This window comes from Protopterus annectens, chromosome 3.part1 (assembly GCF_019279795.1).
Source record: "Protopterus annectens isolate FY-2018-M chromosome 3.part1, PAN1.0, whole genome shotgun sequence".
NCBI classification, from domain to species: domain Eukaryota; kingdom Metazoa; phylum Chordata; order Ceratodontiformes; family Protopteridae; genus Protopterus; species Protopterus annectens.
In genome coordinates, this window is record NC_056732.1 from 1,669,328,396 (window position 1) to 1,669,356,285 (window position 27,890).

The 27,890-nt window shown below is 40.8% G+C and overlaps 1 protein-coding gene across 1 annotated transcript in view; it reads left to right on the forward strand.

The window, feature by feature from the left end:
• The window catches only part of BOP1 (BOP1 ribosomal biogenesis factor), a 1,722,797-nt gene that overhangs the window by 1,470,463 nt on the left and 224,444 nt on the right, over positions 1-27,890 (forward strand). The window contains exons 9-10 of the mRNA XM_044067692.1: positions 2,647-2,808; positions 11,423-11,503. Of these exons, the coding sequence (XP_043923627.1) occupies positions 2,647-2,808; positions 11,423-11,503 (243 nt within the window). The remainder of the gene's footprint in view (positions 1-2,646; positions 2,809-11,422; positions 11,504-27,890) is intronic.

Here is a 27,890-nt window from a genome sequence, read left to right on the forward strand (position 1 = left end):
TGACAGATGCTTTAAATTTCCCTGGACTTAATGATTATATTACAATTAAGCCCATATTACAGATGCATATATAGGGAAATGATTAAGAAGCTATTTAGATAAGGGTGTTGTGCAATATATTATATTTCTTTTTAGTTCAGTGGTGTATTATTATGACTTGTGTATTAACTAGTACACAAGGACTGGGTATTCTACCCAATGTATTATTGTCATCAGATTAATTTATTTATAGTAAATAGTTTATTTATATTGTCATGTTTACAGTTATATTCATTGTTGGTAAATAATAGAGTGTTAGGAACTTGTTGGTTTAATAAGGTTTGAAAAATTATAAAATTTAAAATGTATTTTTTTTTTTTTAAACAGCTTAATAATGTAATTGGTAGTATCAGATGCTTGGTAACATTTTTGGGTGCCAAAATGGCTTATAAATAGTGTAATTAATTGTTAATTGACATTCTGATGAAGTCTACATTCTTGTGGATGAAAGTGCTAAATCTTGTATTAGTGAATAAATATTTTTTTAGCAAAAGGCTGCTGCTTTGAAGGGTGTGTTCTTTCAGTGAATCCATAACAGTTTGGGCGTGTTATACATGTTATTTTGAATTTATTCAGTTGTCTGCACGCTCAAGTGTGAGAGTTTTATTTGTGTTAAATTCCCTGCAGCTGTTCTCTGCTGTATTTAGATATGTTACGTATTATCTATTCCATTAAGACACATATCTGTAACCTTTTCATTTAAATGATTCAGTGCAAGTATCTCTTGATTTTTTTCTTGTGCTTTGCATCCAAAAATCCCAGACTACACCCATCATATAGTTCAGTACATCCTTTTATCTTTAACTGCATCCATTTAGGCATATAGTTTTCCATCCGTGGCAAATATGTCCATCTTAATTGCTTTGATGTGTAGTAAAACTTTAGAGCTGGGAATCTTAACCTATTCTTGTCCTTAGAAAGCAGTACATATTTCTAACTTGCCTTCAGCCTTTCTTTGTTAGAGAAAAATGCTCAAGTTCATTGTTAATTGTTACCCATATGTTCCGTACTGGTTGACTTCCTTACGCTTGGACTTTATATGATATTAATGGGATCAGAAGTATCCGACCAACGTGTATCTTACTGTCTTTGTTCATAGAGAACATAACTCCATTTTCTTATGTTCCTTGTAATGTTTTTCCTACCACATCATCTCTGCTGACTATCCTACCTCTTTCATAATAGAAATCCGTAAATACCTTATTTTATCGTGACTATGTTGGAATGTTGTATGTTGGTATATAGTTCAAAGTTGTAACTTTTTTATGTTCATTTATTTGAAAACCTGCTAGGTTCTGATGTGTCCTTAATATCTCAAATGACCCTGCTATATCATTCTGCGGGCCAGTTAAATATACTATTACATCATCTGCATCAGTATTTTGTCCTCTATTCCTTTCCACTTAAATCCTTTTTCCCATGAGTTACGAATCTTAACCCCCATTAGCTCCAGATAAATGGCGAATAGTAATGAAGATGGGAGACATCCTTGTGTTCTGTATAGTTTTAAACCTTTAGATAAATAACCCCCATTTTGATTTTTGCCTCTGAATATCTGTACGTTTTAAAAATTACTGTATTCATTTTTTGGAAATTCTAAAAATTGTTTGGGCTGTTTCCATAAATCTCCAAGAAACTCTTCTGAATGCCTTTTCAGCATTCAGTCCAATCAGCATTAAACATTTTTTATTTATTTTAACTTGCTCCGGAACATCAATGCTGTGGTTATGTTATCAAATTTGTTTGTTTATTTAGTTTACATTTGCTTACCGGGAAAGTCGAACTGGGCCAATGGCCCTTTCTCAAGGAAGGCCCAGTGAGAAAATGTCTACACAGTAAATGAAAACACATTACAGAAATACCACATTGTAAATAAGCAGGCATTATAACAAACAAGTAATTGAATATCAGTATTAAAAACAAAATGTTTTCTAACCTTCAGTGAATCCTTATTGGTCTGAGCTATCCAGCTATGGAATTTCTCAGGCCACTCTCTTAAAAGTTATGGTCATGAACAACTTACTTGGAACTAACTGACTGTATGAACTAAAATTTGTAGGATCTTTACCCTGTCTTACTATTACTGCTAAAATTGCTTCCTTCCATGATCAACTGTACATATTTATTTATTTGTATTTATTTACATTTGTTTTCCTGGGTAGTGCACTGATCTCAACGGGCCATTTGCAGGCATATCCAGGGTGAATAGATCACTTAAGAAATGAACGAAACATATTTGCAGATAAAAGAATATGATAAAAAAGTGTATATATTTTTTACAGATGCAAGAATATGCTTTAACATTTAGTTCAAGAAGCAGTTTACAATGTGAAAACATGGATGGAAAAATGGAATCATACTTGCAGCTTTATGAATAAGATGTAGCCATAATGAGTGAAATGGTTTATTCCACAAGGATAGCAACAGTACATAATATACTGGGATGTCATATACAGCAACAGTTTTGCACATTGGCATACTTTATTCCTGAAGTAAATTACAGCATTTTTGGGTGTATGTGGTTGACAGCATGCTAACTTTTGTTGTAATTTCTAACAAAATTATTAATGCTGCATTTGCCATCTCTGCTGATATTTATGCTTTCAGAAACTTGCCTGGGAGCAGCAAGATCCAGAGGAAAGGAAGCTAAACTTTATCCCACAGAAATATTCTTGCCTACGAGTAGTCCCAGCCTACTCGCGCTTCATCCATGAACGATTTGAGCGTTGCCTGGACCTCTACCTATGCCCAAGGCAAAGGAAAATGAGGGTGAGATATGTACTGTTAACAGCCTGCATGTTTGCATGGAAAGAAAGAATCATATTATTATTTTAATAATTTAATTCTCTGAAATAATCACATTCTCCTAATGCATATATATTTTTTTGAATTTGACATAGAAAGCTGTAGTAATTTATCAGTACATATTTCTGTAAGCTTCCCCTTCCTTCATTTCTGTCTTTTCTGTTTCCTTTCTTTTCGTCATAATTATCTTCACTGGAATATGTTCCCAATACTTTTTGTTTGCTTTCAGAGTTTGTTACAGAAGCATTAATGTTAACAAGAGAATTGGATGATTGTACAAGAAAGCTAAGTCAGTTCTTTTTTCATAATTGTCGTCATTGGAAAAGGGGTTTGCAAAACTTATTGCTTACTTTCAGAGTCAGTGTTTCAGCACTGATAGTGCAAAGAACAAGGCATTAGACTGATTTGTACATTTAACCAACAGAAAATCGATACATGTTTTTTAGGAGAGCACTTGAATGTCTTGAAGCATACTCAACCAGTTCTTATTGTGCCAAAACCAGGATGCTGAAGTATGCAGTTCTTGAAGGCGCACTTATTTGAACGATTTTCTTTTCAGCAGAGTTGAGTTCCAAGATGGATTTATACTGAGCAGTCATTTGGTTTGAACTGTTCCAGTGTTAAAACTGAGCAATTGTTAAGCCAATAAAAGTTATCAATTTGGATAAAATTCAATACTGGGTAGTAATTACACTGCCTGGATGCCAGAAAAGAAGACTTGTGAATGTAAGAGAAAATCAATTAGAAAACGCTCTGGCTGAGAAGAACCTTGCAGTTGTACAGCAAAAAAAAAGAAAAAAACGTTCAAGTTTTAGCTTTTAGTACAGCAGATATGTTTCAGTAATTTAGAGGAAAATAAGTCAGAGTAAAAGATGCAATTAACTATTCAGATGAGCTGATAAAACAGAAATTAGAGGTTGGAATGAAGGATAGACCAGCTGAACAAGAGGATCCTGAAGAGCTGTTTCAAAAAATAATGAGTGCACAAAGAAAACCTGAGATTTTCTGCTGTACCAGAGAAACTGGCAGGAATGGACTACATTCATTTTATGGAAGTACAGATAAGTAACTGGACTAGTATTCCACAGCAGGATTTGTTAATTGATAGCTCACTTCATGTGTATGCTCTAAATCTGGCCATAGGAAAGTAGCCAGAACCTACAGTAGTAAAAATGAAATCATACATGAAAAATCATGACTGGTTAATAGAAATGTATTCCTATACCATATCCAGGATGTAGGAGAAGAAAAGACTTGTAAGGAAAAGGAGGGGATAATGTTTAGTGCGTACTCAAGTATTAATAACTGACTTTGGCACTTAAAGGCCTTTGTGTTGTTGAGTTGTCTCAAGTGAGCTGAGATGGAATTCGTTATTTGGTATGCAGTTTGAATGTAGTGCATCACCTGCATTGTTTGCTGAATTAACTATTTGAAACAAATATTTTGGGGTGTTCTATAGGTTTCTATATGGATAGTATGACTGAATGATACTGTGTAATGTTGGGTATTTTTCAGGGTTTTGAAGTAGCTTGTGTGTTGCTGGTAGTTGTGTGCAAGTCAGCTTGTGTGTCAGTTTAAGCCAGTTTAGCTTTTTTAGAGTAAGGCAGTGATAAGTGTATATATAGTATATAGAGCTGAATTGTTGGAAATTGTAGTACTTTGTTAAAACATTATTCAAATTTATTTGACAGAGATGAATTTAGGCTAGTAAAGACTTGGGAAGAGCATTTATTATTTTTTGTATTTATTTTCAGTTTGATTACCGGGGAAGTCCACTGGGCCTGAAAGTGCCCATTTTCAGTGGAGGCCCGGGGAGAAAAGCTCCATAAGCAATACAATAAGGGTTACATCATTTTAAAGGTATAATATTCATACAGTAAGGAAATGCAAATGCATAAAATGTACAGCATACAACACAGTTAACAGATATTACAGAACGCAGTTTACAGGTGTTTCCATTCAGAGCAGCATGGTGAACTGTCTTTAAAATAAAAGATCTAAGGTTCTTGTGTTATTACACTAGAAGAGGGGGACAGTTTTGCATGCAGATGTTCTAATTAAGTAAGGTAAATACTTGCTGTGCAGACAATAGAAGTACTGTGATATTTACAATATTTACATACTTGGAGTCAGGTGAGAGATTGGTTAATCAGTGACTGAGAGCTTGAGTCTGTTGTAGGAGAATATAATTATAAGTTAGAGGGAGGAGAGGAGCAAGGAGTTTGAAGAACTCATTGGGGAATTCCCTTAAATTTAGGTAGGGTGTAAGCAGGAACATTTCCGTTTGGATGACAGGTATGAGAAAAGTTGGGTCTTGAAGGTTTCTGAGTTTGGTATAGTCCTAAGTGAAGGAGGGAGAGAGTTCCATTTTTTGCCTAGAGAGAAAGAGAGTAGAAGCTGGCCAGCAGGTCGTTTGGGTTTGTGGATAGAAATTAAATTTTGGTGTTCAGATCTCAGAGATCTATTTGGGATGTACGAGGGAAGGATGTTCAAGGCTGGACATTTATCTGGGTAAAATATTAATTTGTGAGTGGTGGTTAGTTGTAGATAGTCTAGGTGGTTAGAGAGTTCTAGCCAGTTCAGAGATTGTAGGGTAAGGCAGTGATGAGTGGAGGTTTTGGATTTAGTTGCAAATTTAGAGATCTTATTATATCAGTTTTCAAGTTTGGAGGTGTTAGAAGTTAGATTAGTTAGAAGAGGGGTTCCATATTGTAAAGAAGGTAGAAGGTAGGTAGTTGCCTAGGTATGCTTAGAGGAGTTGGAGAGAAAGAGGTTATTCCTATAGAGCATACATAATTTTTGGTGGGTTTTCTTTATGTTTTGTTGAATGCGGATATCGAATTTAAGGTGTTCGTCTATGGTAATGCCAAGAAGTTTTGCAAAAGGGACCATTTCTATAGCGGCGTTAGTTTGGCTAAGGACTTTGAAAGCATTTTTGTCATAAGAGAAAGCCCTGGAGGGAGGGAAAAGTAGTATTTTTGATTTATTTCAGTTGAGAGAGAGAGATGGTTTTGGTGCATCCAGTTCTCAGTGGTAGAAAATGCTATTTGGGTTTTAGTCAGTAGTTTAGGAAGGTTAGAGGCGGCGCAGATTAAAGTTGAGTCATCAGCGTATTGGATAACTGTTGTGTCAGGGATGACAGTGTGAAGATTATTAATGAAGATGTTGAAAAGCATGGGTCCGAGGATGGACCCCTGGGGAACGCCGGTGGGTGTTGGTAAGAAGGAAGAGGTAGAGTTCTTCCATCTGACAGATTGAGATCTGTCTGATAGGTAACTGGAGAACCAGGATAGGGTATTAGGGGAAAGATTAAGGTTGGCGAGATGAAAGAGAAGGTGTTTGTGGGAAATGGTGTCAAATGCTTTAGAGAGATCTAGGAGTACTGTGGATACTAGGAGTCCAGAATCTCGGGCTCGATTGATTGTTTCTAGGAAGGAGAGTAGGGCAGTTATGGTGCTATGACCGGGGTGGAAGCCGTGTTGGGTGGGTGTTAGGAGTTGATTCTGGGTTAAGAAAGGCATAAGTTGGTGGTGGACACATTTTTTCTAGAATTTTGGATATTGGAGAGAAAAGGGCAATGGGGCGGAAATTGGGAAATATTGGTGTTTTTGCCTCCTTTGTGAAGAGGAAGAATGTAGGCTGAGCACCAGAGTTTGGGTACATATGATTCTTTTAAGGATATATTTATTAGGATACTGATTGGGAGAGCAATACCATCAGCAGCACATTTGAGGAATGAGGGAGGGTATGTTGTCAGGGGCATTGGAGCATGGCTTTAGTTTGGATATGAGCCTTTTTATAATATTGGTTGAAACTGGTTTGAGCTGGAAATTAAGGGGACAGTTATTAGGGTTGTTGGGTGGTGAAGAATGAGAGTTGTGTGGATTGTTCGGGAAAGTTTTGGTTAGGTTAGCTATGGATTCTGTAAAGAATGAGTTGAATTGTGAGCTCAGTTCTATGTTAGTTATACATGGGTCAGGGCAGGGATTATTCCTGGACCCTGGATGGAGAAGGAAATTAACTGATTTCCAGAATTGTTTAAAGTTTTTATTATTGTTGGACTGAAGCTTATTGTAGTAGTTTTTTTTTTGTCCATGGTGATTAGTTTTTTTACATGGTTGCGGAGTTGGGTGTATTGGAGCACAGTAGTAGGCATTTTATTCTTCTGGTAAAGTTTCAAGGATTTGTCCCTGTGGTGCATGATTTGTTTTGTTTCTTTGGACAGCCAAGGAGCAGTATTAGCTTTGACTCGTTTGTTTCTTAGAAGCTCTAGGGAGTTAAGAGTATTTAGGAAGACAGAGTTGAAATGTTCTACAGCTTTGTCAAGTGGAAGAGTATTTAGGATTTGCCAATTAATTTGTTTAAAAGTGGCATAAGAGGACTGTTGGAAGTAAGAAGGCTATAGCTATGTCTTTTCTGGCCTGCTCACTGAGGAATGGTTTTATCCTATACAGACAGCCTAGTTTATGGTTCTGTTGTCACACACACACACACACACACACACACACCCCATTTCTGCTTTTGTACTGTTTACTGAAGTTACAGTGAAGAGTTTTTTTCAGGGTGTTACACAGCTGTTTATGAGTAGATGGTATGTATTTATTCTTTTTGGGATCAAGAGAAGTTGGAAGCTGTCTGACCAAGATTCTGTGAAGGAGAATGATTGCTGCCTGATCTTGAGGCCCTGCTGCTTTTGCAGTGCATACATGTGTGTGTCATTACAGAAACTTGGCTTGAAAGTATAGAAGGCACTCTCTCCATACCAGGGTGTTGTGTCTACTATGCCTTTTGGCCTGATTATAGCTGAGGTGGAGTATCCATATTTAGTAATGACCACATAACTTCTCATGAAGTCCCTCGAGATTAAAAAAAACTGAAGTGATTGAGATCCAAATCACATTAAATATGACCAACTGTCAGGTCATAGAATGTTGCAGGATACCCTGTATGCTCCCAGAAAATCATATTAGATTCCTAAATAAACTGGATGACATTCAAATTAGCAAGAATTCCATTATCCTAGGACACTTTAACTACCCAATGATGAACTGGGAATTGCCTATACCTCAATTGTAGGTTATGTCCACAGATTATTACTTTCATAAATAAAAATTCCCACATCAACAAGAAACATCTTACACGTCAAAATATTCTTGACATGATCCGACCAATATGGTATAGGTATCAACCTAATCTTCTGTTAATCCTTTCTCCAGTTAAATCCAATCACAAATGGGTAACTTTTCCCTTCAAAATCTCTGAACAGTTTAATGCGAATATGACAAAGTTCAGACCCTTCAAACGTGCACTTTCTATAATTCTTTGAAGCGTCTAAATTCAAGTTTAACTGTATTACACAAGGTACTGACACAGCAAGCAGTTACATAAATAAAGGCTATGTGCTCCTGGTATTGCCTACCAGTTGCAAATTAAATGGGAAGTTTAAAAGTAAACCAGACTGAAGGTGAATGAGCACCAAAACTGACCCATGCATAATTAGGTGGCTAGCAAATTGGTAGGTTGAGAGAACCCATGTTGTAAGATTGGCAGGTGTATCTTCATCAAATATGAAAGTAACCAGTGGTGTTCATCAGCGCTCTGTGCTGGGACCTCTACTGTTCAGTATATACTTTGCAGATCTCCATTTTACAAATGAGGATCACTGGCTAACCAAGATTATAGATGCCTGGAAACTTGGTATCTTCCTCTTGCACAGAAGCTCCAACTGGAATTCACACGTCAACAATAAGTACCCAAAAATGAGTTTAAACTAAATGTTAAAAAGTGCAATGTCATCACATTTGGTGAACAATCCCTTCATCCGTATTGTAGTATAGACAGTACCCCACTTCAGAAAGAAATTGTAGTAAGAGACTTTGGAACATGGCCAGATAGTTTGTTTGCCTTTGACCATCATATTGTACCATTGATTAGGGAAATATTTTACCTGGCGTAGCTGATTGCAAAAGATATATCATCTAGATCCAAAGAAATTCTTAACTCTCTATAATTCCCACATTGATCAGATTTTTTTGTTTATTTTTATTTATTAAACATTTGTTTACTGGCAAAGTCCACCTTGGAATGAAGCCAGTTTTCAGTGGAGGCCCAGGAAGAAACAATCCATACGCATGTCTTTGTAACATGAGAGGAAACCGGAGCACTCGGAGGAAACCCACATGGACGTAAAGAGGACATGCAGACTCTGCACAGAAAGCACCCCAGCCAAGAATCTAACTGGAGAACCTCTTGCTGTGAGGCAGCAATGCTACCACTGCGCCATCCTATAGATCATCTCCGTCCAGTTATGTCATCAAATACCATGCCCCTTTTGGGATATACCTTACTAGACATGTCAAGCAACTGGAAAGCCCCATCAAGGTTCCTCACTAAAAAGATCACAGACTGTCGTGCAAGGCTGAAAGCATTGTCCCTTTTCAGTGTCTTCTGTAGACATCTTGAGGGCAATCTGTGCTGAGCCTTTTAGGTCATTAGGGATCCAGTAATCCAAGATATCTTGTATCTCCACAAGTCAGTGAGTCCTCTGAACATTAGAACCAGGGATCTAAACTTGATTCAGCAAGTAAACAAAGCATAGTAGAGAGAGAGAGAGGTTTGTCACACAATGTTTACCTCTTTTCTGAAACAAGCTTCCACTCCAAGTTAAGCAATGCAACATACTTTCTTCCTTCAAAAACGAGTTAGATGGATGGACATTTGTAAATACACCCCTGGTATGACCATCTCGTTGCTCCTTGAGAAAGGTAGTTATGGTCTAAAGGTGTGTATTGGCATGGAGTATATGGCCAGTCGGCCCAACTGCTTTAATTATTCTGTGACTCTATTTTATGATTACACACTCACTCCATTTTGTCATTCTTGTTTAGAAGTAATGAAGGGACTGAAGAATTGATTAAGTAAAAAGTTGTACTGATAAATATTGGTTTAAAAAGTTCATGATGTAAATCACATTATATAGCAGCTCTCTATTCTGTGCAGTCAGAGGTATTGTAATGTGGAGTATTTTTATCACTGATTGCTGTATATGCTAGAGATATTAAAGAAAGAATGAACTTTTTCTTAATAGTACTATATTCTAGCTTCACACTGTAACAGATGAACCTTTAAAGGGAATTTGGCAAGCACTTCAGTGGAAAGAAATGATGTTTGAAAGTGTAGGAAGTAATTAGTTGTGCAAGTAGCTGCTTTACCAGCAGCCATAATACTTTAGAATACATTAGATATATTAGTTCAGAATCTAGTACATTCATTTATTTAAGGGTAGTCAGTGCACTTTTTATTAAGGGTAGATGATGGTTTACTGAAAGCATGCAAGTTTTTTCACATCTGGGAGGGGAATGAAAATAACTTAACAGTCTAAGTGGGAACACAAACTTTAACCTTTCTTTTAGCTTAGTTAACCCTAACAATCAGAATAGTTGATGCTTGTGGGTGCAGTCATCAATCTGAGCTGAGGTAACTGCCCCTACTTAGAAGGGTGATTTTTTTTTTTTGGAAAATGTATATAGTTTTGAGCATTTTCTGTGATTTAAAAGGGGTGTGAAATTTTTTATTTTTTTATTTTTTTGTGTTTTATTGAAGTGGAAAATGTGATATGGGTTCAAACAGAGTTGAGAGGAAGCAACTACCTACAAGATAAGCCAGTGTATATAAGCTGCAGTTTGGAAATATATATTCAGAAGAACTGTCATGTGAGTGATACCTTTTATCAGAATGGCTGCTTTAATATTAACCTGGAATACAAGTGGCCTTACAGGTATACATAAAAATCATAGTGCTGAATTATGTTAAGAAGTGTAGTCTGCAGATGGCTGTTGTAGGGAGACTCATTTGGATGGAAATTTGCATGGAGATTTGACAAAGAATTTTTGGTTGGGCCTTCAGCAGAGCACCAGGAATAAAGGAAAATGTAATGTTGTTTGTAAGAGTGGCTCTAGTAGTGATAGAAGAGGGAGGAAAAAAGACAAGACTGGTAGATTTGTGGGAGCAAGGAAATATTGGCAGATGAGGATTACACTGGTTTGTATTTATAGTCCACGTAAAACAACTATTATGGAGCTTAAGATAGTTTTGAGGAGAAATACGCTTTCAGCAGGGAGTATTATTGGTTTGGTATGCCTGCTCACTCTTTCTGTCCCCCAACAGTTACTTATTGTCCCTCATGTGACTTCAACTGTACCAGTCTGTCTTTCTTTCTCATAAACTTCTGCCTAACATAAATTTGAATTGCTTTGATTCAGTATAAATAATATATTATGACTTTACATTATTTTCCTAATAACAATATATTACTGTTGTATTTATTTATATTTGTGCGATCTGTCACTAAAATGTAATTCTGACTTTCTTTGCATGCTTCAAGCTGAGACGGACATTGGATAATTGTGATCACTGCTTTATCCCGGTTAACAAATTTTAAGTCAGTAAATAAAATAAATTTAGTTGTAGTTACATCTTCTGACAATGCTGAAGAAAAAGAAAAGGGTGAGTATGTTAAATGTAAACATACCTACCTGATACTGTGACTCTTGCTTAATTTCATATTCTTATTTTCCAGGTGAATGTGGACCCAGAAGACCTCATTCCAAAGCTGCCAAAGCCGAAGGATCTCCAGCCATTCCCCACCACTCAAGCACTGGTAATGTTATGGGCTAGATGGGTGCTGTTTAATGAAAGTGTTTGTATTTCTTGTATGGTTATAAGAGAATTGTTTTTATCCCCCATCCCTTTAACTTTAGTAAAAGTAGAAAATTAAGAGTTTCTAACAGACATAACTGTAAATTCTGCTCTCTCTCTGTCAAAGTCTAACTGCTTTGTTTAACTAATGAGCATATTGTAGTAAGCTGTGTTTTCAGGCAGCTTCTTATTTCAAGTCTTTTTTATGTTACACTGTGGGATATTTTCTGTGCTCAGGTTAATGTAATGCTTTTCAGGATGATGGAGTAGAATTCTTTCACAGTTTTAAATATATTTTATGATTTATGTTGTGTGAAGGTTTGTTTTCATATTTTGTACTTTCTTTGTCTGATGTCAGTGGAGGTGTTAAAGTACCATGATGTGTAGAAGGGAATTTCACTTAGTTGTATTTCTTCTGGATTCCTGATGTTCATCGTGTTACCCTGCTGCAGTCATCACACTTGGGTTATCATGTTGTCAGGCGGTCCTGCAGTCGGCCGGAATTCCAAAGTCTTGGTCCGGCGTCAGTTGCTGTCACCTCTTCCCTGACGTCAGTGCGCCAGAGGTATATATAATGCAACCGACGCCATTTTCTTCAGTCTTTCTTGCCGTGCGGTGCCCGAAGCAGAAGCAGTTCGCAAGTGCTGGTCGGCCGACTCCTGAGATTTTCTAATTCGAATTTCAGACCAAAGTCTTCTATAAAGCTAAGTACCCCGTTGGGGAAACTTTTCTTGCCTCAGACCAATGTCAGAAAAAGTTAACAATTGTATTTCTTGTGGGAAGCAAATACCTCATAAGGATTTTCATTCTTTTTGCATACCTTGCCTAGGCCCAGACCACTACTTCACTTCTCAGTTTTGTGCTAGGTTTAATAAGCATACTATTAAAAGACGCTTTGATTTCGCACTACACTACTTCGGTAGGAAATTTAACTACAGCATGCCGTCGGAGCAACCGACTACCGGCGTGCACAAAAAACGCAGGGATAAGGACAGACAGCCCAGGCCTAAGCCAGATTCCGAGGCCTCGGCTTATCCGGTCTCCGGTTCTCTGGTCCTCAGTGAGGCTCCGACACAGCCCCTGACTACCGCAGATCTCGACCTCGAGACCGCTACGGAAATTTTGATGGAATGTACCAGGCCGACGCAGCCTTTTACTTCAGGCCCTTCCGACGACTTTGCTTCTAAAGACGTCGGTGCTACAGAAACGCCATCAGTTTCAGAAGGCGTTTTCAGACTGACGACTCTTACCATTAAAACATTTTCTAAGTCGAAGACTCCTTCTAAATCTAAAAGGACTGCACTTTAGTCTCGTGTTCAAGGCCCTATGCCTAAGAAACAGATGCTCAAAATGGCTGAAGATTTGATTTCTTTAATCAGGGGTTCACAGCCCCCTCCTGACAAAAGGCCTAGACAAGAGGAAGATTATGCTTCCTCTGAGCAAATGTCCATTTCTTCAGACTCCTCTGAGGGACCAAGACTATTCCTTCTCTCCTTATGAAGATTCTGATGCTGAGGACTCTATTCCCTCAGCTTCTCCTCCTGAAGACTACTCCTTTGGGGAAACTTTGCACACTATGAGGGAACATTTTCACTGGGAAGGTCAGGACTACTCTGATTCAAAGAAAAGGCTCAGAGAGTTTCTTTTACTCCCCCAACACAGACCACTTGCCATCCCACCAGTTTTGGACATTGTGGATGATGTCTATTTAGAATCCAGTTTCAACCCAGACTCTCTACCTCCTGCTCCGGCTAAGCCTGACAGATGCTACAGAGTGCCTGATTCCCACAAATTTCTTTACAAAAGCCCAGTAGCTGACCCAGAGTCTATCTCCCAGGGTCCCAAGGGGGCTAAGGCTTCTATGGCTAAAAACCCAGTACCTCCTGAGAGGTATTCCAGAGCACTAGACAGGTGGGGGAAAAAGGTTTACACCTCAGCCACACTAGCTATGAGGGCACTGAATTGTCAATTTCATATGCTTAAGTATCAGCAATTTCTAATCTCTCAGTTAAAGCAAAGAATAACCACTCTCCCTCAACAAACTGAATTGAAAGAAGTACAGGATCTGTTGCACGCCACTGAGCAGGTGGGCAAACATACCTTACAATGTGGGTTTGATTCTTTGGAGGCCTCCTGCAGAGCAGCTGTCACTGGGTCTGTTATACGTAGGCATGCTTGGTTAAAGGAACAAACTCTGCCTGATCATGTTAAAGCAAAACTACTAGATGCTCCCTTACAGCAGGATGTTTTTTGGAGTTAAAGCAGAAGAAGTTTTAAAGAAAATGGAAGATAAGGCAAAATCTATGCAGACAGTCAAAGATTTCTTACAAGTACAACCCCCTCGCTTCAGCAGAAACTGGCCAACAAAAAATTGGTCCATTCCAGCCACTGACAGACCGCAGAGGGGTAAATACAGACGCCTAAGGGGCAGAGGACAACCACAAGCCCAGTATAAACCTCGCCAATGGGGCACTACAACACAGAAGGGAGGAGAAGACAGGTCTCAATCCACCAGAAGGGCAAACTCAATAACTTGCACCTCATCTGGCCAAGCAATACTCTCTTAGCAGCCCCCTTGGGGGGAAAACTCGCACTTTTTGCAGACAACTGGCACATTGTCACAAAGGACAAATGGGTCCTAGACATAATTTCACGAGGATACAGATTCCACTTTCACACCTTGCCAATGAAAAGAGGAATGCCAAACCTGCCACAAAATCAATGGGCAGAGGCACAAAAGCAAATTACAGCTCTCATGGACATGAGAGCCATTCAACTGGTACCTACTCGAGAGCAAGGCCAAGGATTTTACTCAAGACTCTTTCTAATGCCCGGAAAGGACAATGCCTGGAGACCAATTCTGGACCTTTCAATTCTAAACACTTACAAGTACCCAAATTCAAGATGCTAACACTACAGCAGCTACTTCCCATGTTGGGCAAGGAAGCATGGCTAGTAACGTTGGACCTCAAGGAGGCATACCTGCATGTCCCTATCAGACAAGGTTGCAGAAGATACCTCCATTTCATTGCAGGTTCAACCCATTACCAATTCTCTGCACTGCCCTTTGGCTTATCTACTGCGCCCAGAGTTTTCACAAAATGCCTGGCACCAGTAATTGCGTAATGCAGACCCAGAGGAATTCAAATATATCCATACCTGGACGACTGCCTCATCCAAGCAGAAAGCAAAGACATTCTCTTACATCATCTGACCTTTGTAAAGCATCTACTAAACTGCCTGAGGTACACAGTAAACGAAAATAAGTCAAAACTAGTACCCTCAAAAAATGACATCAATGGGTGCCAGCTTGAATACAACGACCCAGAAGGCTTATCTTACGCTAGACAAGCAACTACAACTAACTCAATATTTCAAGACAATGGCAACAAAGACCCAATTAACTGCAAGAAAAATTCTGCAGGCTTTGGGCTTCATGGCATCTTGCATTCTAATAATACCATTTGCAAAGCTGCATATGAGGAAATTACAGTGGTACCTAAAAAGCGTATGGTCTCAACACAGCCACAGCTTGGACAGAATGATATCTCTCATTCCCTGCCTACAACAGGAATTTCTATGGTGGTCACAGGCATGTCACCTCAACAAGGGTCAGCCTTTCACCTTGCCCCCAGCCAGGCAAACTATCACAACAGATGCTTCAGACTATGCCTGGGGCACACATGGCAGGGCAATGCATTCAAGGCCTATGGACTGCAGATCAAAGAAATCTGCACATAAATCAAAAAGAGATGCTAGCTGTACAGAAAGTTCTGACAGCCTTCAAGGATCTATTACATCCAGGACAACTTGCAATAAAGACGGACAACACCACAGTTATGTGGTACATAAACAAACAAGGGGGTACACATTCCTTCCCTCTATGCAGGCAAGCAATGATCTTTTGGAACACATCTCTGGCCTACCAAGTCCAGTTACAAGCTCAATTCCTGCCAGGACAGAAGAACCCATTGGTAGACGACCTCAGCAGAAACATCAAAGATCCCCACGAGTGGAAACTAGACCCACAGATATTTGCAATGATAACTCAAAAATGGGGCCTTCCAAACATAGACCTGTTTGCCAGTCCTCAAAACTACCAACTGACAAAATTTTGTACAAGGACATTTCACCATCAAGCTTGGAAAGTGGACTCTCTCTCTTTCATTTGGAAAAAACCTGACAGCATATGCCTTCCCTCCATTACCTCTCCTCACAAAGGTTCTTTTGAAGGTCAAAAAGGAGAGACCACGACTGATTCTCATAGCCCCAGACTGGCCACGCCAGCACTGGTACCCGCTATTGAAAAATATGGCCCACAGCCCACCATGGATATTGCCTCAAATACCCCATTTGCTCACACAACAAAACAAACAGATTCTTCACAGCCAGCTCAACACTTTAAATCTGGCTGCGTGGCAAATCAACTAAACATCCAACCAGCTCCTCTTTCACAAGCAGTTCTGGATATTATTCTGGAAGCCAGGAGGCCAAGCACCAGGAAGGCTTATTCGGACAAATGGAAAAGGTTTTGTGCCTGGAACCAAGCTAAAGGCCAAGACACAATTCAGCCTCTCATGCCTCACATTCCACAGTATTTAGCTGAGATGTTGCACAAAGGGCTTTCCTTTTCCTCAATTAAAATCCATGCTTCAGCTATTTCAGCTCACTACAACATGGATCCACCTTTATTTTCACATCCTCTTCTAAGGCAGTTCCTCAGAGGGGCAAAAAACATTAGACCACCCAGGAGAGCTCCTACACCAACATGGGACCTCAACTTTGTTCTGGAAAAACTAACGCTACCTCCCTTTGAACCAGCTTTCTCTGCAGATCTTCAGTTCCTATCATGGAAGACTGCCCTGCTCCTAGCAATAACTTCAGCTAGGAGAGTCTCAGAGCTACAGGCACTAATGGCAGTGGAACCTTTCCTCATTTTTCATCAAGACAGAGTTTCTCTATGAACTAATCCTTCCTTTATGCCTAAAGTGGTTTCCAGTGTAGCTTTAAATCAAACCATCCACTTACCCACCTTCTTTCCCAATCCACAGAACAAAGATGAGAGACTCCTGCATTCCTTGGACATTCACAGGCAGCTTTGTTACTACTTGGACAAAACTAAGGCTTTCAGAAAAACTGACCAGCTCTTTGTATCCTATGCTACAGCTTCTCAAGGAAAGGCTACATCTAAGTAAACCATTTCTAAATGGATAGGTCATTGTATACGGTTCTGCTATAACCATCATGGGAAACCAGTTCCTGCTACCATTAGATCCCATTCTACCAGGGAAACAGCTACCTCTACAGCCTTTCTCAGAGGGATTCCAACCAAGGAAATTTTAGAAGCTGTGACTTGGAGTTCAGTACACACCTTTACCAAACACTGTCACCTACCTCTTTACTCTAAGTCCAGGGCAGGCTTTGCCACTGCAGTTCTGCAGGGCCTGATTGCCTCCACTAACCCTCTATGATACCTCCCTCCTACCTTTGCTTTGGGATGCAACCCAAGTGTGATGACTGCAGCAGGGTAACACGATGAACATAGTACAGTTTTGTACCTACCATAAATGTAGATGTTGGAGTGTTCACCCTGCTGCAGTCGAGGTTGCCCTCCCTCCATCCCCTCTGATCTACTGGCAAAATCTCTTCTATGCCTTACTGATGTATTTGCTTATAGCTGAAGGGATTTTGTGTTTGTGCAGTGTTCACTCCATTTGGTACTAATTCTGACCACCTTTTTGGGGGCACCTGACATCTGGGGCAAGAAAAACTGAAGAAAATGGCGTTGGTTGCATTATATATACCCCTGGCGCACTGACGTCAGGGAAGAGGCGTCAGCAACTGACACCGGACCAAGACTTTGGAATTCCGGCCGACTGCGGGGCCGCCTGACGACAGGAATAACTCAAGTGTGATGACTGCAGCAGGGTGAACCCTCGAACATCTACATTTATGGTAGGTACAAAACTGTACTTTCTTCCTATGCAGGGTATGTGTTTTATTAGTGACCACTGTTGTGGTGGGGGTGGGGGTTCTCAAGGGACTAATTGTACATTTATGCATATGAATTTATGCAGGTTGGGAGGGTGGCCTAATGGTTAAGGTGTTTGCCTTACAAACACAAGGTGCAGGGTTAGAGTCTCACAAGGGATAATTTGCTAGGCTTAAAATGGCTCACAAGGACAGTTAGCCTAGTACTAACCTATGAACCTATGAGAAGCAGTCTAGGCCAATAGCTCCTTAGTGTTACTTCAGAGTTTTGCCTCAACATTTTACACCATGGCATGTGGTGCCTATTATGCTGTGATGCATTTATGCCCCTATTATTGTTTACATGTGTCCCTTTTTTAATAAAATCTTTCATAAATTGTTTTCTCTAAGGCTATGTTACCAGAGCTTGTATTTACCTTTCATGAGCTTTATCCCTCTATGATGTCAAGGTAGGGATAGTGGAAGAACACACTGATAGATAGACTTTAATAAACACAGTATTGAGCATGTATGGGTATGCATCCATTTAAGGCAGTCATTGCATCCAGATGCTGTCCTACAGTTCATTCATATGGGTAGATCATCAAGAAAAACATTTGCAGAGTTTTATTTATTAAAAAGCTGTTGACATTGAAAAGGAATACTATGGGATGGATTCATCATTGCACTTAAAACTACCAAGTGCCATGTGACGTACAAAACAGGGGATAATCCCACCAGCAAGGGAAACTGTCACCAGTTATATTATTTGTAGCAGTTAGTCTTGGGGCAGCATGCTGGGTGCTTTCTCACCTTTGTTGATGGTGGAATGTTATTGTGACGCCCCTACACTGGCCCAGTAACCACCATCTTCTTTCGGCTGTTCCCGGTAGGGGTCACCACAGTGGATCATCTGTTTCCATTTATTCCTGTCCTCTGCATCTTGTTCTGTTGCTCTGCCACACCAACCACCTGCATGTCCTCTCTCACCACATCCATAAACTTTATCTTAGGCCTTCCTCTTTTCCTCTTACCTGGGAGCTCCATCCTTAGCATCCTTTTCCCAATATACCTAGCATCCCTCCTCAGCATATGTCCAAACCAACGCAATATCACCTCTCTGGCTTTATCTCAAAAGCTAATGAACTAAAGAAGAGCTTCAGACAAAGAAAACCAGGTCTGATAGTGATAACAAAATTCTTCCGTAGTTTATTCGGTACCACAAGTACACATCATACCATTTGGGATGACTTCTTCAGATAAAATACATTTAGCAGCCTCCAGCTTAAAAAGCTCCATTCCAGACCAATTATCCAATCATCTGAATGAGGTACTCTCAATTAAGTGGAAAGTGTTAAAAGAGAAACTATCCTAAAAGTTAAAAAGGCAGTCCTAAACTACTAATTAAATACATACACATATATATATATATAAATCTTTCTTAAAGAAATGAACCATAAAAAATATATGTTCATGAAATAACTTATTGTCCCTACCTCCCAGACTCCAATAAAATTTATACAGAACAATTAAAGGGGAATACAAGCCTATGGGCCTAGAAACGTCCAATGGCAGCTACTAGTCATCTGCCTGGTGGGGGTGCATGTTTCGGGATAGTATTAAGAAAGAAATATGTTAACAAAGCATCAATTTAGACTTCTTTAACTTATGTTCATGAACTCTCCCAGGTTATTTAAATTGATGGTTTGTTCTTATAATAATCCCTAAATAGTTAATGAAATAAACCCTACAAAGAGCCTGATATTGATTTAATTTAAAATCTAGTGTTATCTGTTCAGGCTTTTGAGTTTTAAGAGGCATGAAATGTTACAGTGTTCATTTATCTATCTCAAAAGCTTCCAACCTGAGCTGACCCTCTAATGCACTGGCCCAGTAACCAAGGAGCCCCAATCCTCACCAGTGGCAGCAGTAAGGAATGTACACACTGGGAGGATGACAATTACACAAGCAGTGAAGTGCAGTTTCCCTTAAGAGCACACAGAATCCTAGTCTGGGTGTGGTTTCTCCCTCTTAATCCAGATCCCCAATAAAACTCCCCAGTGGCGCAGCTATAGTGTTGAGAGCTCAGCTGAGTGGCCCAACCAAGATCTCCAGTACCTTTTGTCATTCATGTCCCTGCTCAAGTAGCTGACACACACACACACACACACACACACTTTGAAATTTGATTTTTATACAAACACACACACACTCTTGGGAAATGCTGGCACAGGTTTACTAGCTATGGTCCCTTCTGTGCAGACTATAAGGTAGTTCCGACTGCCACCAGCCACTCTTTATCAGCTACTTTAAGGCCCTTAACAAAGCGTGTCCAGTCCTACTGTGTAATGTACTATTAATCCAAATAGTAGTCTGACCAAGAGCAAGGCTGTTTAGTAGTGGCCTGTATAGTGTCAACAAATAGATATGCAAGTACTCTAAGAGCTTAAATATCTCTAAAAAGACCAACCACAATTGAAAGGGTTAAATATATTTAATAATAAATAATAAAAGAACAAGACAGTACTCAGTAAATAGTTACATCAGAGTTCAAAATCACAGGAAGCATTTAAAACAGCATTGCAGGACACACACAAATAAATAAAGAAAACATCTAAGTTATACTTTACAATATTCGTATCTGAATCTAAAACAGTTGCTATGTCCTAAAAACTTACTTGCAGAACAACACACAGGCATATGTGGTGATGAGTGGATGTTGTCAGGACAAAAACACATACATAATGCCCTGTTTCTTTCTCTCAGAGAGTTCTTAAATTAATATCAAATATTACTGTTGGGTTAGCTTGGATGACATCACTTTGTCACCTGATTTTAGTTCCCAAGCTAAACCCCCAGTGTCAGAAACTACCAACATTTAACATCTCTCTGTGAAAATACATAGCCTTCAGATGTTTGCAACTGTTAGAAGACATAAAACAATAAAACCGTTACAAAACAACACAGAGAGTCCTCTATTGTAGACATCCCGTCGCCTGTTGATGGAAACTGAAAGATAACTTTTATAGCACAATCGGAAAACAATTTAATTTCAACTATTTTCTTGAAGTTTTGCAAGTTAACCCTCTATGTTCTAGTTCCCACTGTTAAAACATATACATTTACACAATTACAATAGTCTATATAAATTTCTGTTCTAAGCCAGCATGGCATGCTATGGTTACATTTTACCTCACTACATAACATATAGTTCTAACACAGTTGTAGCACAAGCATCTTACATGAAGCATGTTGGCATTCACAACTGACACATAACCACTTACTGCCAGGCCAGCTCTCTGGAATTTTGTATCTGCTTCTGTCACAATTTTGTATAAATCATATTAATATTCTCAAATGACGTGTAATTATTTACAAAATTACAGCTAGCTGGGCAGGCAGTATTTCCCTTTGCCACAGTAATAAAGGGAATCTAGAAATGAAAGATGTTCTTCGTTTTTCACTGTTGCAGTCATTACATTTGGTTCATCTGCTTGCAGGTAGCCCTCAGTCAGCCTGATTAACAAAGTCTTGGGTCCTGCGTTGGTTGCTGTTCCTTCTTCCATGACATGAGGTCATCAGGGGTGTAAAACATGCAGCCGTCACCATTACATCAGTCTTTCTTGCCGTGCGGTGCCCGAAGCAGAAGCAGTTCGCAAGTGCCAGTCGGCCGACTCCTGAAATTTTCATTTTCGAGTTTCAGAACCAAAGTCTTCAACTAAAGCTAAGTACCCCGTTAGTGAAACTTTTTCTTGCTCCTTACCGATGTCAGTAAAAGTTAATTGCATTACTTGTGGAAAGCAAATACCTCATAAAAATTTTCATTCGTACTGTATTCCTTCCTAGGCCCTGACCACAATGTACCTTGCTGTCAGTTTTGTGCTTTATTTAATCAGCGCACTATCCATCGTCTGTATATTTTCACCTCTGAATATTTCGGTTCTAGGTTTAATTATCCAGAAATGTCGTCTGTTAGCCGTCCGACTACTGGGATTCCAAAAAAATGCAAACATAAAGACAGAGACAGGCCACCAAGGTCCAAAACTGCCGACGACACGTCTCCTAAGCCAGTCGCCAGTTTGCCAGTACTCAGTGAGGCGCTTTCGCAGCCCCTGATACCCGCTATTTCTGATTTGCAGGCTTCTACTGAGACCCATTTGGAGTCTGGTATGCCACGAGATGCTTCAACTATGGAATCCGTGGATGTCTCTACCTTGGATGGGGCTGGAGCTGCTGTGCAGGCACCGGCTTCTGATGGTGTATTCAGGCCTACGGACTTGCATATTAAATGGACGCCTCCTTCTTTACTTAGGCCTAAATCTCGATCCATGCCTAAAAAAACAACGCCCAGGCCACATGCTCAAGCTTGTATGCCTAAAAAACAAATGATAAGAATGGCTGAAGATCTAATGACTCTAATCAGGGGTAGCCAACCCCCCACCCCCCCCTTATAACAGGCCTGTGACTGAAGTTGATTATGAATCTTCTGATCAGGATTGTGTTTTTTCTGATTATCTGGATTTGCCCTTATCTATTTATGAGGATTCTGATGCAGAGGACTCCATTCCCTCTGCTTCCCCTCCTGAGGATTTTTCTTTTGTGGAAACCTTACATACTCTAAGGGAGCATTTCCACTGGGAAAGCCAGGATTTTTCTGATTCAAAAAAAGAGGCTTAGGGATTTCCTTCTCTTACCTCAGCATAGGCCTTTAGCTATTCCTCCTGTACTAGACATTGTTGATGATGCTTTTTCGGAATCTAGTTTGGCCCCTGATTCTCTGCCTCCTGCTCCCAGAAAACCTGACAGATACTACAGGGTCCCTGAGTCCCACAAGTTCCTTTTTAAAAATCCTACTGGAGATCCAGAGACTATTTCACTGGGGTCCAAGGGCATTAAGGCTTCTACTGCTAAAAATCCTACCCCTTCTGATAGTGACTCCAGGGCACTGGATAGATGGGGTAAGAAGGTTTACACTTCTGCAGCCTTGGCCATTAGGGCTTTAAACTGCCAGTTTCATATGTTAAAGTATCAGCAACATGTTATTGGACTGCTTAAACAGAAAATATGTTGATTCCTGACTGTGTGGAAAATAAAGAATTACAGGATTTAATGCATTCTGATGGACAAGGTGGAAAACATACTTTGCAATGTGGTTTTGATTCATTAGAGGCCTCTTGCAGGACTGCTGTTACTGGGTCTGTGCTCAGAAGGCATGCTTGGCTTAAGGAGCAATCTTTGCCTGATCATGTTAAAGCTAAATTGTTGGATGCTCCTTTAGATCAGGACCTCCTGTTTGGCAATAAGGCTGAGGAAGTTCTTAAAAAGATGGAAGATAAAGCGAAATCTATGCAAACTGTTAAAGATTTTTTACAAGTTCAGCCTCCCAGATTTAGTAGGCATTGGCCCTCTAAGAATTGGTCCTTTTCAGCCCCTTCCAGGTCGTCTCAAGCCAAACTCAGACAAAGCAAAAACCCCAGGTTTCAGTCCCAGGAGATGCACAGAACTAAGCAGTGGGGGCCTCCACTTTCAAATCCAGGAATAATAAGATGCGCCCCCCCCCATGATAAACTGTCTCAATGGCTTCCTTTTAAAATTTCCAAGCACTTATCAACTGACTGCCCCTTTGGGGGGAAAAGATTGCTCTTCATGCAAAGAATTGGAAACTCATTATCCAGGACAAATGGGTTTAAAATATAGTGTCCCAGGGATACAGATTTCACTTCCACACGTTGACAACATGAAGCGGGTGGCTGGACCTACCCCCAAATCAGTGGGCAGAGGCCCATAAACAAGTACTTTCTCTCTTAAACATGGGGACTATTCAACTGGTGCCAGAAGAGGAAAAGGGACAAGGTTTCTACTCGAGACTTTTCCTGGTACCCAGAAAAGACAATTCATGGCATCCTATCCTAGACCTGTCTACTCTAAACACCTTTTTGGAGATTCCAAAATTCAAGACTATGCTAGGCAAAGATGCCTGGTTGGCAACACTAGATTTAAAAGAAGCATACCTGCACATCCCAATCAGGGAATCTTGCAGAAGATACTTACGCTTCAAAGCAGACTACACACATTATCAGTTCTCTGCACTGCCCTTTGGCTTGTCTACTGCACCCAGGGTATTCACAAAGTGCCTAGCTCCAGTTATTGCATTTTGCAGGCAAAGAAATATTCAAATGTACCCATACCGGGACGATTATCTAATTCAGGCAGAAAGCCAGGACCTACTTTTGAATCATCTGGCCTTTGTACAAAGGGTTCTAACTTGTCCTGGGGTACACCATAAACGAAAAGAAATCGCAACTGGTACCCTGTCAACAAATTATATTCCTGGGAGCAAGCTTGAATACAACTTCCCAGATGGCTTGCCTCATGCCAGAGAAACAAATTCATTTGACAACCTACTTCAAACAAGTGACCACAAAACCCTGCTATCTGCAAGACAAATAATGCAGGCCTTGGGGTTCATGGCCTCCTGCATTCTTCTAATTCCATATGTAAGACTGCATATGAGGAAACCACTGCGGTAGCTAAAAAGCCTATGGTGTCAACATTCTCAGGACCTAGAAACAATGATTCCTATCATACCTTGCCTACGCCTAGAGTTCCTTTGGTGGGCAGAGACCTGCCACCAAAACAAGGGGACTACCTTTTACACCAGCCCCTGCCACCCAAACCCTAACAACAGACACATCAGACTATGCATGGGGGGCTCACCTGGCAGGGAAGTGCATTCAGGGCAAATGGAACCCAAGTCAAATGCACCTGCATATCAATCAAAAAGAAATGTTAGCTGTACAGAATGCTCTGACAGCCTTCAAGGAACCACATTCCTCCAGGACAACTAATGGTAAAGATGGACAACACCACTGTTATGTGGTGCATAAACAAGCAGGGGGGTACACATTCTTACCCTCTCTGCAGACTAGCCATGGCATTGTGGAACACAGCCTTGAGCTACCAAGTGCACCTACAAGCTCAATTCCTGCCAGGAAAATTAAATACACTGGCAGACAGACTAAGCAGAAACCTCATGGACCCACACAAGTGGAAACTGGAACCAAGGACTTTCAACATGTTGACAAGCAAGTGGGGGAGCCCAGATATAGACCTGTTTGCCTCTCCCCAGAACTAACAATTGGACAAATTTTGCACAAGGACTCCCTACAAACAAGCCTGGAAAGTGGATGCTCTGTCCTTCAGTTGGAAAAACCTATCGGTCTATGCCTTCCCCCCTCTGCCTCTGCTCTGCAAAGTACTACTAAACAAACAGGACAAACCAAGGATGAGTTTGATTGCTCCAGACTGGCTGCGCCAACACTGGTACCCCCTCCTGTGCAGTGTGTCATGGTTATCTCCATGGCACCTGCCTCAGACTCATTCCCTGCTGTCTCAGCAGAACCAGATTCTGCACCCTCAGCTTCCAACACTGAACCTTGCAGCCTGGCTAATTACTTATTGTCTCCTTTACCATCCCTCTGCAAACCTGTGATGGATATCATCTTAGAGGTAAGGAGGCCTAGTACTAGAAAATCTTATGCTGAAAAATGGAAAAGATTCTGTGTCTGGAACCAATCTCAAGGGATGAGCACAGCAGCGCCCAATTTGCCTCAGATTTTACAATACCTAACTGAGATGCTTCACAAGGGCCTGTCTTTTTCCTCCATTAAAATCCATGCCGCAGCCATTTCAGCTCATTATAACAAAGAACCTGCCCTCTTCTCTCATCCACTGCTCAAGCAGTTCCTCAGAGGGGCCAAAAATTTGAGACCACCCAGGAGAGCTCCAACCCCAGCCTGGGACCTTAACTTTGTCTTGGAGAAGCTCACTCTACCTCCTTTCGAGCCAGCTGCTGCTGCAGACTTAAAATTTCTTTCTTGGAAAACAGCTTTCATTTTAGCAATCACTTCAGCTAGAAGGGTATCTGAATTACAGGCCCTTATGTCAGTGGAGCCTTTCATCATCTTTCATGCAGACAGGGTGTCCCTCAGAACCAATCCATTCTTCATGCCCAAGGTGGTATCCAGTGTGGCTCTTAATCAGTCCATTCATTTGCCAACCTTCTTTCCCAATCCACAGAACAAAGGGGAACGGATACTGTATTCTTTAGATGTGCACAAACAACTTAGATTCTACTTGGACAGGACTAAACCTCAAAGGAAATCTGAACAACTGCTGGCGGCATTCGCTGCAGGGGCAGATGGGAAGGCTATTTCAAAGCAAACCATTTCTGAATGGATAAGCCATTGCATTCATTTCTGCTATAAGCACCATGGAAAACCTAACCCCCAGGGGATCAGACCTCACTCCACCAGGGCTGCATCTACCTCTACAGCCTTTCTCAGAGGCATCCCTACCAGGGACATCCTAGAAGCTGCTACCTGGAGTTCTGTACATACTTTCACCAAGCATTATCATTTGCCAATTTTCTCTAAATACAGAGCTGGCTTTGCCACTGCAGTCTTGCAGGGCCTTATAGCTGGCACTAATGCTATCTAAATTACTCCTCCCAACCATAGCTTTAGGAATCTACCCAAATGTAATGACTGCAACAGTGAAACATGAAGGACATAGTACAGTTGTGTACAGTTAACAGAAATGTAGATGTTCGAGTGTACTCACTGTTTTTGCAGCCCTGGTTACCCTCCCTCCAGCCCCCTAACTTCTTTTGGCTATACCTCTGCTTTCCTTTACTATGCTTAAAAGCCTTTTTAGTGTATTTGCTTTTTTGTTGGAGGTATATCTTTGTACTTTTAAATTTAATTGCTTCCCATTAGGGGGGCACTTGACATCTGGGACAAGAAAAACTGATGTAATGGCGTCGGCTGCATGTTTTATACCCCTGATGACCTGACGTCATGGAAGAAGGGACAGCAACCGACGCAGGACCAAGACTTTATTAATCAGGCCGACTGAGGGCTACCTGCAAGCAGATAACCCAAATGTAATGACTGCAACAGTGAATACACTCGAACATCTACATTTATGGTAAGTGTACACAACTGTACTTTCTTCATACAGATATTTCAAGTACAGGGTCAGATACCAGAGGCTTTGAGTAGCTTCTAGGTCATGCAGTGGCAAAGGTGGGCCTGGTAGTAAAGCACTAGTAGGGTCTTCAGGTCAGGGGATCCCAGTGTTCCATGTAAGCTGATTGGTGGAGGAACAAGCAGGTTCTTCAAGTAGGGGCTCCCGGTGTTCCATGTCAGCTGATCAGTAGAGCACAAGTCTGGCGTCCCAGTGTTCCATATCAGCTGATTGGTAGAGCACAAGTAAGGGGTCCCAGTATTCTGTGTAAGCCAATCACTAGGTCACAAGTAGGGAGTCGCAGTGTTCCATGTAAACTGATCGCATCCACAGCTGCTAACAACCAGCAAGACTTCACACATACTGGACATCTTTCTGCATACAGGTAGAAGAGAGCTTGTATGCTTTGCTGAAGCTGTCATGGACGTGTAATTTGATTTGCAGAACCACTTTGCATATGCAGTTGAAAGCTATTTTTAAACAACTAGGACTTTATTAAGCAGTACTGTTAGATGTTCTTCATCTCACATTGCTGCAGTCATAACCTGTGGGTAGTCCGCTGTCCTCGGTCGGCCCGAATACCAAAGTATTAGGCTGGCGTCGGTCATGGGCGCTCAGATCTGACGTCAGTGCGCCCTGTATAAAGCGCATGACCGACGCCATATCCTCAGTCTTTTGCCGCATGGTCCAAGCAGAAGCAGTGTTTGCAAGTGCCGCTCGGCGCTCTGAAATTTTCGGATTTCAAGTTTCACCCGAAACCAAGTTGGAATATTTTGTTTTTCTTGCCTCAGTTAATTCCGGATGTCAGAAAAGTGAATAATTGTATTTCTTGTGGGAAACAAATACCGCATAGGGATTACCACTCTCTGTATTCCTTGTTTGGGCCTGAGCACGACGAATGGTGTCGCTTTTTGTGCTAGTTTTTTAATACACCATTAACGTGAGGGTTAGCCTGAGCACCACTTAGAGGGGGTGTCGATTTAGCTAGGTTTATTAACGCATTACAAAGCGTAGGTTAGATTGCACTAGGCTTGTCTTTGGGAAGCGGTGTAATTACAATATGCCGCCGGATCTCCGCGCACCGCTCTGCTAAGAAGCGCAAGGATAAGTCGTTAAGGTCCAAGCAGGATGAGTCGTCACGCTTAGAACCTATGCTGGAATCTGTAGATCCAGCCGAGGTTTCAGCTGAGGCTCAGGGGGAGACATTAATTTTGCAAGATGTGGCCTCACAGGAGTCAGGTCAGGCTGAAGGGGCCTCTCAGGTTGCTGTACTCCCTTCTTTGCCTTTGGTGGTTAGGCCTTCTCCTTCAGCGTCTAAGGAACGATCTAAGGGCAGGCCTGGTAAGGCCTCC